Source organism: Zingiber officinale, chromosome 10A, assembly GCF_018446385.1.
Source record: "Zingiber officinale cultivar Zhangliang chromosome 10A, Zo_v1.1, whole genome shotgun sequence".
Classification (NCBI taxonomy): domain Eukaryota; kingdom Viridiplantae; phylum Streptophyta; class Magnoliopsida; order Zingiberales; family Zingiberaceae; genus Zingiber; species Zingiber officinale.
In genome coordinates this window covers 55,597,915-55,609,710 of record NC_056004.1, presented here as the reverse complement: position 1 = coordinate 55,609,710, position 11,796 = coordinate 55,597,915, and the positions used below count along the sequence as shown (strand labels likewise).

Here is an 11,796-nt window from a genome sequence, read left to right as displayed (position 1 = left end):
CGCAGGTCTGATAGGGTATGTCATCAACCTGAGAGATACTCATTTCTCTTGTCTGACCGTGATGACGCTATGCTCATTGAGAATGAGCCTACCTCTTATCAGGAAGCTGTGATGAGACCAGATTCTGAGAAATGGCTAGAGGTCATGAGATCCGAGATGGAATCCATGTACACCAACTAAGTATGGACTTTGGTCGATTCACCTAAAGGGGTCAAACCCATTGGGTGCAAGTGAGTCTTTAAAAGAAAGACTGACATGGATAGACTTATATATAAGGGTCGTCTAGTAGCTAAAGGTTTCAAACAAATTCATGGTATTGACTATGATGAAACCTTTTCTCCAGTAGCGATGTTTAAGTCCATTCGGATCATGCTTGTTATTGCAGCATACCACGATTATGAGATCTGGTAGATGGATGTCAAAACTACGTTTCTGAATGGAAACCTACTCAAGGATGTGTACATGATACAACCTAAGGGTTTTGTAGATCCACAGCATACTGGCAGAGTATGCAAGCTGCATAAGTCCATTTATGGACTAAAGCAAGCTTCTCGGAGCTAGAATCTTCGATTCGATGATGCAATCAAATAGTTTTGTTTCATCAAGAATGAAGATGAACCCTGTGTCTACAAGAAGGTTGTAAGGAACACAATTGTCTTCCTTGTGTTGTATATGGATGATATACTACTCATTGGGAACGACATCCCTTTGCTGCAGTCTGTAAAGACTTGACTAGGGAATTGTTTCTCAATGAAGGACTTATGTGAAGCAGCCCGTAGTCTAGGCATACAGATCTATAGAGATAGATCTAAAAGATTGCTTGGCCTAAGTCAGAGTACATATATTGACAAGGTATTACTACGGTTTGCCATGCAGAACTCCAAGAAGGGATTTCTGTCGATGTCACATGGTGTGAGTCTTTCAAAGGCTCAAAGTCCCTCTTCTAGAGAGGAGAGAGACCGCATGGATACAATCCCTTATGCCTCAGCCATAGGATCTATCATGTACGCCATGCTATGTACTCATCCTGATGTTTCGTATGCTTTGAGCATGACGAGCAGATACCAGTCAGATTCAGGTGAAAGTCACTAGATAGCGGTCAAGAATATTCTTAAGTACTTGAGAAGGACTAAAGAATATTTCTTGATATATGGAGGCGATAACGAGCTAGCTGTAAAGGGTTACAGTGATGCTAGCTTCCAAACTGACCAGGGTGATTATCGATCGCAGTCTGGGTTCGTGTTTTGCATAAATGGCGGTGTTGTGAGCTGGAAGAGTTCGAAGCTGGACACAGTCGCTGATTCTACAACAGAGATCGAGTATATTGTTGCATCAGAAGCAGCAAAGGAGGCAATTTGGATCCGCAAGTTCATTACTGAGCTTGGGGTGGTTCCTAGCATAGCCAATCTGATAGAGCTCTATTATGACAACAATGGAGCAATTGCACAGGCTAAGGAACCTCGCTCACACCAGCGGACCAAACACATACTACGATGCTTCCATCTCATTCGAGAGATAATCGATAGAGGAGATGTGAAGATTTGCAGAGTACCCACAGAGGCTAACATCGCAGATCCCTTGACCAAGACTTTGGCACAGAGAAAGCATGATGGTCACACTAGGTCATTGGGCCTTAGAGCCTACACTGATTAGCACTAGTGCTAGTAGGAGATTGTTAGTTAGAGCCCTAGAGTCAATCATATGATGATTGTTGTATGGACTCATTGTATCATATTCCTATGTATATAAAGACATTTGTTTTGGTTATTATACACTACAAGAAAAAAGCTAATAGACAATGCTTTTAAAGCGTTGTCTATGTGCCTGAAAAAGCGTTGTTAAAAGCACTGTTGTTAAAAGTCTGCTCAACGACAACGCTTTTAAAGCGTTGTCGTTTGTACCGAAGACAACGTTTTTGCAATGCTTTAAAAGCGTTATTGTTTTTTGCAAAGATAACACTTTTTGCAACGCTTTAAAAGCGTTGTCGTTTTAAAGAAAAAAATAAAAAAAAAATTTAAAAAACATTATTTTTATATTTACAAAACTATTATTTTTCTTTTACCATGTCCAGATTCGAATTTTATATATAATCAACTCAGCTAATGATTACAAACTCATACCAAAATAATAGAATTCTGACATTGAAGTAATATTAGTATTTACATGAGAAGCTAGTAAATATCAAAATTAACACTAATTTTGTTTCAAAGTAGATAGTGATATTCACATTTAAAACAAAAGAGCACAAAATAACTAGCCGACCTCGAAGCCAACAATCTGTTTACTTCTACTAGCTACACTCAAAAATTATTATCGGCTTGAGAACGGGACAAAACAGTACAGTAATTACTAGCACAATACTGAAGAAATAGCTTGTCTTTCTCAATCTATTACAGGAATAAGCAATTGGATTTTGTCTAGGATCTTTGTGAGCTTTGAACAGATTGAACAGTTGGCCCGAAATATAAACAAAAAATTACAGTCAATAGTTTAAACCAAAAAATTACTTCTACTAGCTATTTTCTATAAATGAACCAAAACTCATTACTCAGAAATGAAATGCTTGCAGAAAGAAAGAAAGAAAGCTTACAGAAATGCAATGTTTCTTCAAACTGCAGAAAGAAAGCTTGCAAAAATGAAACGCTTTCTTCTCTGCAAACGCTTTCTTATAAAAAGCACTGTTGTTGCAGAAATGCAACGTTTCTTCAAACTGCAGAAAGAAAGCTTGCAGAAATGCAACGTTTCTTCAAACTGCATTCTAAAATGCAGTTTTTAATATGCTGAGAAAGCTTGCAATTTCTCCATTCTAAAATGTATACAGTACAATATTTCTTCATTCTAAAATGCATACAGTATTTGCAGAAAGAAAGCTAAAATGAAACGTTATTTAGAATATGAGTTTAACCAATAGTGGAAAATTGCCAACTTCCTAAGAAAAGCTTGTACAATTTTTAGTTTAACATGCTTGATAGACTTAAAGCTTGCATATCTATTAAAGCTTGTAGAATTGTCACAGTTGATGCATATCCCTTTTGCGTATCTATCGAGGACTTTTGGCAGAAAAACTTTGTTAGATTTCTTGACCACAACGTGGGATCGAAGGAATTCCTTCTTGGCTTTCTCCAGCTCCTCTGTCACATTCTTGGCACTGTAGACTCTTAGCTGCAGCAAGATTGAATGAGTGTGTGAATTTATATCTTGAATGACATGAGCAAGCAAGCGAAGTGAAAAAGATGATTACGATGGGGTCCGAGGAAGCTCCGGTGCAGATTGCAAAGAAAACAAGGGGATGGCAACTAGGGAGACCCATTTTGGACCAGATAAGCTGCTTGTCTTCCCCAGATTTCTTCCTCGTAGCATTTGAGAGTATAGTTTCAAGCCACTGATGAAGAGAGAAGACAGTGATGTGGCTAATGAGTGATCAGACCAAACATACAATTTCAGATTAGATCAATAACGACAGTTAGAAGTTATTGGCACGACGAAGTTGATGATAAAGAATATTGAATTTCTACTCATATAAATTAAGATCATACACGACCCATCCGAGATGTCCGACAACCCAAAATGGAGTACTCAATGCAGTTGGCAGTAATGACTTGCCCACCAATATTATATGCATCTTGAAAATGCACAGAAATGAATCGGGTGCAAAAAGAAAAAAAGACATAAAATGGTGTTTGCACTTTTTGGTGATTCCATGAATGGTTCACACGATATTTTGAATAGATGAAATATGGATATGTGCTTCGAATTCTAAAGTAGACATTCAATTCTGTATTTGTAGAAAGAGAAACTCATTTTAATGGGCATAATCTAAGAATTGCATCACTATTTTGAGGAAATCTAATCTAGGAAAAGTAACTTCTGCTTGAAAATTGCACTGAGAGTTGAAAACAAACCATATATAGAAACAATGTATATTGCAATGCAGAAAGCACATATTGATGCTTAAGTTATATTTTAAGCAAAGAATGAAACGGAATGCTATCTTGCTTGTGATCTAATGCTTACAATCTAAGCGTTAGCAATTAAGCTCAAGGAATATCAAAATAGGAAAGAAAGTTGAGTATGGTTCTATGAAGAAGTGCGTCTTTCAGTACCTTATTAAACAAAGCAACGTCTCAGAGAACTATTTGGAACCCAAGTTCCTTCTCCACGATCGTAAGCACCTCCTTAACTTGTGATCCCAGAAGCATGGTTACTGTCTTCCATCAAAGCTATGGAATTGAAAAGTCAAAACCTTTCCATAATCAAATTTAAGAACATGCATTTCTAATTACTCAGTCATTTCAACAAACAGTTTGCGACCGCTAGGGAAAAAAGAACAAGACTGATCGATCAAGTTGTAAATCCAGCAACCTTGTGCTTGTGCGATGGGGAGTCACCGTCGAGAACCAACAGGATGCGACAATTGCCTCCGCTGGGCATCGAGATAACTCTCTCGTTGCGCCAGCCCTGTGCATCGAAATTAAACAATCTAGAGAACAAGGACGAAATGGAAACAGAGAACAGATCGAAGCAATCAGATTGACCTTGAACCGAATTCCTTCGTAGTACTTCTTATGGAAATCCCCGTGGAGCTTCTGGTCCGACTCGTCCCCGGGGGCGTACATCATCCCGCAGACGGAGCAGGATCGGAGGAGGAAGTCCGACTGCCCTAATTCGAGATGGTACTGCGCGTAGCTCCTCTTCTTGTTGAGCATCCTGAAGCTCCTCTTCTTGTTGACGGAGAGGACTTTGGAGGGGAGGTTCACAGAGAGGGGTTCGCCGGAGAGGGGTTTGTCGGAGAGAAGTTGGACGGAGAGGGCGTGAGAGGAGGAGTTGGATGGAAAAGGCGAGAGATGAGAAGTCGTGAGAGGGGTTCGGGAGGTTTTCGTAAGATAGGTGGGTGCGAGCGAGTGAAACCTAGGGGTTTTTCAACTCCTTACTTGATCTAACGGTGTGTATCATTCTAGATTTAATTTAGATGAGAACTTGACAATAGACAACACTAAAAATGGTAATAGACAACGCTTTTCAAGAAGTGTTGTCATTGACCCACAAAAATCACTAAAAGACAACAGTTTTAAAAAAAACGTTGTCTATTAGTAAGAAAATATAGAAATAGACAACGCTTTTCACTAAAAGCGTTGTTAAAAAAAAAACGACAACGTTACTTACTTGAGTAGTAGGTTCTTATCTATATCATCGATTGGTTGAATCGATAGTGAGATGATATAGAGAACACTACTCTTAATCATTCCTAGTCAAGTATTAACATTCAGGGACAATGTTAATGCGACGAGACTAGCATGTAGGTCAACTCGATGACTTGATCTCACAAGTCATGGATATAGAGATATCAAGTTGACACATGAGTATGCATTGGAGAATGTATACTGAATGACCCGCCATGAGAAAGTTTCATGGATTGTTATATGAGTGTCATATACTTTCTCATGTGGCTATTAGTATGACTATTAGTCCTTGGACCTGAAGTCACCATGGTTCCCTACATAAGGAGTTGCATACTTTGGCTTCGTCAAACGTCACCCGTAACTGGGTGGACTATAAAGGCGATTACTGGATATGTAACAAATTATGCGGAGGGATGTGAGTGATGTAGATGGGATCTATCCCTCCTATATAACGGGAGTGACATCGTTATTCTTGATAGAGTGAGACCACTAAGTGCATGGCCATGCCCAAAGGAGTCAATATGAGATATTGAACTCATTTGATTATAGTGAGTCTACTTGGAGTTCAAGATTTAGATTGATCAGAGGATGACACCTTATATACCTCAAATTGATCAATCTAGATATCAAGCATAGAAGGACACTTGTCATATATTGTGAAGAGTCACAATTAGTAGTCACAAAGGTGATGTTGGATCTCAATATTCTTGTAACTTGGGTAGTAATGATGTGTTGCTAGATACCGCTCATTACTTATACTCATAAATGAGTTTAGGAGCATTGTCAACGTTACAAGAACCTATAGGGTCACACACAAAGGGCAATTAGATGGAGATTAGGTTCATTTGATGAACCAAGAGGATTAGGTTCATGTGATGAACCAAGTTGGATTAAGAGTAATCCAAATTAGACTAATTGAGTTGGACTCAATTTGATTCATGTGTCCAATGAGTCTAATTTAGATTATGACTCATTGAATCAATTTAATTTAATGGATAGAGATTTACTAAATTAAATTGACTTGAATCAAAGGTTGGATTTGATCAACCATGGGAGAATTTAAGTCAAGTTTGACTTGACTTGAGATGGAAGATGAAGAGTCAAGTTTGACTTGACCTTGACTTGTCTAATGTCATGTCATTGTGACTTAGCATAGGGCTGGCCAATGATGATGTGCCACATCATCAAAGGTTACTTGAGTGTGTGCCACCTCATGAGGGAGACCAAGAGTTGTGACTCTTGGTATTCCATGGAGTTTATAAACCTCTCTTTGAAGTGGCCGCCTACTTTTAATTCATTGTGTGAGTTACATTTTGTTTTGTGTAACTTCATCTTCTTCCTCCTCTCTTCTTGCTCTCCCTCTCCTCCTCCTTGGCCGAACACCTTTAGAGTGCTAGCACACTCTAAGTGTTTTCTCCATCTCTATTGTTCGTGTGGATACGTATAGAGGTGTGTCCACTTGAACACACTCGAGATCCGACAACTTTTGGATGAGCAGGATTCACGAAGGGCTTCACTACAAGGGTAATCTCTTAACCATGTAGATCTAGGATAGAAAAACATGTACGCGAAATTTTTATCTTCGTACGGATCCGGTGGCATGGGATTTCGGGGTTTCCGCAATGCAAAAAGCGGTTTGGCGGCTCGAAAATCCCAACACCAGTATCTATCAGTATATCAGCAGATAAGGCATAAATGGAAATCATACAACGGAAAACGGATCTGTCGACTCGCTGCGCATCCTCTCTGGTGACCGCATGAATACGCCCCGTCTCGGGCGAAGGAGAAGGTGGTAGCGCTACCAGTGGCTGCTGCATCTGGGCAGGAGCCTGCCACTGAGATGGTGCTGGATACTGTGCCAGAGAAATCTGAGAGGGCTGCGACTGATACTGGACCGGCGGCTGGGGCTGTGACTGGTACTGGACCAGTGGCTGTGGCTGCGGCTAGTACTGAACCAGTGGTTGAGGCTGCAGATACTGGACTAGGGGCTGGGGTTGCAACTGATATGGAGGTCCCACAACAGAACTTTGTGGTACCATAAGGGCACTGGAGTGCTCCTGTCCATGCATGCCATATGCAACTACGACAGGGGGAGCTGTCCTCTACTGACTATGCGAAGATTGGGCTCTCTTCCCTCCTTGCCAAGTCCCTGACTAACTGTGCTATCCTCCATGAACAGCAACCCCAGAAGTCGTGTGCTGAGCCTTCAACGAACAATCTCGTCTCACGTGCCCAGGCTGCTTGCAATAATAGCAAACTGGCTATCCCAAGGAGCAGGCTGAGGTGACGTGGTCTCTGGACCCACATCTAGTGCAGAGAATATCACTGGCGGGTTGTTTCTGATTCTGCTGTGAAGATCGGAAACGTCTTGATGCAGATCGCCCAAACTTCTGAGGTTGACCAGAAGCCCCCGAAGTACCCTGTCCTGACCGACTACGACCACTCTGCTGTTGTCCGGTTGCCTGTGTCTACTGGATCTGTCCTGATGTCTGACTCGTCTGCTTCCTTTTCTTATCCGGATATACTCTCTGTTGAGCTAACTCTATCATTAGGGCTCTGTCCAGTGTCTCTATGTAGGATGAACTCCCAAAACTGGCAAGCTTTACTTGCAGATGTCCATCCAGTCCCTGAATAAACTGATGCATACGGGAGCTGTCCTCAGCTACTAATTCTGGGCAGAATTTGGTCAACTGGTTAAATTCAGCATTATACTCTATCACCGAACGATTGTTCTATCACAGACTCAGAAAATCCTACCGACGAGCCATCTGATATGCACGTGAGAAGTAGTAGCTCTCGAAAGCCTCTCTGAATCTGGCCCAGGTGATGTTCTGCTCGCCTATGATGGATCGCTGCGTAACCCACCAAGTGTCGGCCTCATCCCGTAAATGGAAAGCAGCCAGCTCTGCTTTCTCCCACTAAGAGCAAGCCATGTAGAAGAAGGTTCGCTTCATGGTCTCTATCCAGGACTGAGCCACACTCGGATCAATCTCTCCTCTGAAGAGCGTGAATCGACTCTTCATCGACTATGCCAATGTTGGGATACGGGCTCGTGCCGCGACAATATCAGTGAGGTAAGTAGGGACAACTGCAGGAACTGGCAGAACCACTGGAGCTGGTATAACAGGTGGTACCGCTGCATAGGCAGGGGAGGCATCCCCGGTGCTACTGCATAGACTGAGGCATGTGCCATTGGTGGCACTGCAGGGTCAGCATAGGTGGGCGCGGCAGGAGGTACGATGGGTGGTGGTACCGGAGGTGGAGTAACTACTGCTGCTGGTGCGGGTGCCGCGTATGCAGTGGGCACCGGTGGCAGTGGTGCCTGGTATGCCGTAGGCACTGGTGGTGGTGGTGTCGGGTATGCCAGTGGTACCGCTGGTGGTACCGTAAATACAGTAGGAGTGGGTATGGCGGGTACGGTCGGGTAGTTACCTCTGAAACCATCGGAGTCTGAGAGCCCGACGCGCCCGCAGTACCATGCAGAGTATGTCCCTGACCGGCAGGCTCGACTCCAGCAGACGTCTCTGGCGACTCTGCTGCCAGGGACTCTAACGTCCTCTTGTGTGGTCATCCTGCACCACGTCTCGGCACGGGAGCACGTGCACCTCGCCTCATATATGTTGAATTATAACACACAAATATTACTACAAGTATCACACTATAAAATTAAACATCATACCTATATGCTGTCTGGAGATGTTTCGTCGCTGTCCAGTCCCCCTTTTTGTCCTCGGAAATTCCGAAATGAGAAAATCATCGAAAATCCGTACAAATTCGAAACGAAATTCCTAAACATGAATATAACGAAAATCCGTAAAAATAAAAAAGTACCCAATTTGACTCACAAACCTCGCTCTGATACCAAATAAATTGTCACGCCCTAGGTAGTCCCTGCCAGAGAAAATTTCGGCAGCATCTCCCCTATACGGGTGACAATATGAAATTCCCTACAATGCCCTAAGGGCCACATATACATCGGCCAACACGACCGGAACAATAACAATAAAAATAAAAGTACAATAAGTAAACATCCACACAGTTTATAGTAACAACTTAAACTAAGAAAAGATAAGGAAAACATCGCAAAAATCCTACTCAACTACACCCATAAAGCATAAAACCGATATTCTACTCAACTACACCCATAAAGCACAAATCCGATATCATCAAAACAAAAACCCATCGATAATAAGGGATCATAGAAAATCCAAATTTCCAGCAGATACAAGTCTGAAACATAGTCTAAAATAATAAGAAAAACCAAAGCAAGGATCCAAAGTGGAAATCCTCCCAACCTAGAGGGAGGACTAGCGACTGGAACTCCTCCGGACAGCCTCAACCTGAAAATAGTAATAAAAGGGGTGTGAGTCCAACACTCAACGGATACCTAGTTGACATGCATAGTAAACTATAACAAATAGCAATAATTGTGCATACAGTCTCTTGATATAACATATAAAAAGTGCAGAACCGAAAGATAAGGAGTAACTGTACTAACCAGAACCTGGATATAGGGATATTAAGGTCGTCTGACCCAAAGTATCATAAATCCTGTATGCATGTCAAACAATGCATCCATCCAATATGTAGCATATATAGTGCAACAAACACAAGCAATAAATACAAATAATGAATATGATGCCAATAACATGTCCTGGTCACCCCTACTGCCAGTCATCCATCTCACACACGATAGTGAGACCGAGTGGGTAGGGCTGTGACAACTGTGCACTATGTCATCACTGCTCTTGATGAGTGACCAAATGGACGGGATGCTGTCGGAGTACACCTATCCTCCTACCTCAAACATAGTGAGGTAGCGCAATGCTCTCATCTCCCGGTACGTGATGATGGGGAGGGATCCCTGCTGGCTACCACGCTGCATCACACTACCCATGAGCGGACCAACGGAGCCAAATAGAGCAACCTGTTGCACACACCCTGCCTGAATAAAAACCACTAACCCATGAGTGGTTGTGTGTGCAGATCCATGTAACTGGCGATGCGCTCAACAATAATGGAGCTGCCAACCGCTCAGCATGCAATCATGCAAGATGGTGCATGTCACTAAGCCGGGAAATATCCTAATCCTATCCCTCTCCATATAATGTGTACCAAGATATGTGGATCAAATAATATGATCTAGGTACACATGTCAAGTAGGGTATCCAACCAGTCCAGTATATCATAAAGCATGATATGTCACTACCTCTATAACATAAATAATAAACAAGTAACAAACAATACATGCTCGAAATAAATAGTGACATGCCGATGCAGATATAATCATAATTATTACTATTTGTTAAAATCTACTAAACATATCAACAAGACATATCAAAATAGATAGGTCAAGGTACCCGCCTCCAATGTAGTCGAGCTAATCAACCTCTATGTCGAAGTACTCGTCTCGAGTCAAAGTCCCAATTTAGCCCTCCTCTGTTGAATCGCAGCCGGAGAAGTTGTTGTTGGAAATGCTGGTCAGAGCTAGGTGGAGCCGCTAACCTCCACACGAATACCCTAATCAGCAATTCCCCTTATAACCTAAGTATCCAAATCAACCATGTCACCAACCAATCTGAATTAAATTGATATATGAACTAAACCACAACTTACCTAAATCTAAGTATCTTCCTGCCAACTCACAACCACAGATCTTGCTACTGGAACTTGTGGACGATGCTGTGGATCATCCTTAACCAGTGATGCTTGGATCCACAATGGAGTCGTTGATCTCTCAAATGTGGCAGCAAGGAGACCCTGTGTAAGGCACTGCTCGACCGATTTCCAACTAATCGAGAGTAAGGCTTGGCTAAGAAGAATCCATTGGAGGAGTGTAGTTTGACTATCAGAGACACAATACACATAGGTGAGGCAATAGGATACCAAGGCTAGGTCGGATCCCCCCCTCTTGTCCCGAAATCCACTCAGGGTGGCGTCGAGGCTGGCTAGGGCATGAACCGATAGCACAAGAGAAAAGGGGATGTGCGGCGGTGAGAGGAGGACATGCTGCGTCAATGATGGGGCTTAGCGGCAGCGACGAATCACACGGCCATCGCCTGGTGGCAGCCTACGATGGTGACGAATCACGCAAGACTGCGCTGCACAGAAGAGATGCAAGGGATCGGGTTCGGCGAGGATCGGGGAGAAGAGGAATAAGGAGAACAAAACCCTCAGCCACAGCTTTAATCGTGAGGAAGATGAAACCGTCGTGGTTGCGGCGCTGGTTACAAAAGAAGAGAAGACGGCGTCAAGCTTAGGGCACGCACGGGTTCGGCGGCTCGGCGCGAGGAGGGAAGAAACGAAGGAAACAACATGTGGGGAGAAGGAAAAAGAAAATAAAAAGAAAAAGAAAAATAAACTTTTCCTCGTTAAATGGGGTAGCCTAAACAGGCTTTCCCGGGGCCTAGTTTTTATCCCCGTAAACTCATCATACGAACTCCGAAAAATTCTCTAAAAATTTCTAGAAATTCCGAAAAATTCTCTTATGGTTATTCTGTTGGTTGCTACTCGGAAAACCTATAGGTTCCACTGTACAAAATTTTTGTACAAAGGTCTGAACCTTTTCCTAGCTACCATGTGTTCTTTTAAATTAAATTTTGGATCGCCTGCGGAA

The 11,796-nt window shown here is 42.5% G+C and overlaps 1 protein-coding gene across 1 annotated transcript; it reads right to left on the bottom strand.

Annotated features, from left to right (window-relative positions):
- Positions 1-2,883: 2,883 nt before the first annotated feature.
- Positions 2,884-4,706, bottom strand: LOC122026669. Its single transcript, XM_042585398.1, has 5 exons — positions 4,536-4,706; positions 4,389-4,458; positions 3,537-3,622; positions 3,242-3,382; positions 2,884-3,162 (listed from the first exon to the last, which is right to left on the bottom strand). Exons 1-5 carry the CDS (start codon positions 4,704-4,706, stop codon positions 2,884-2,886), a joined length of 747 nt encoding a protein of 248 aa, XP_042441332.1.
- Positions 4,707-11,796: the final 7,090 nt, after the last annotated feature.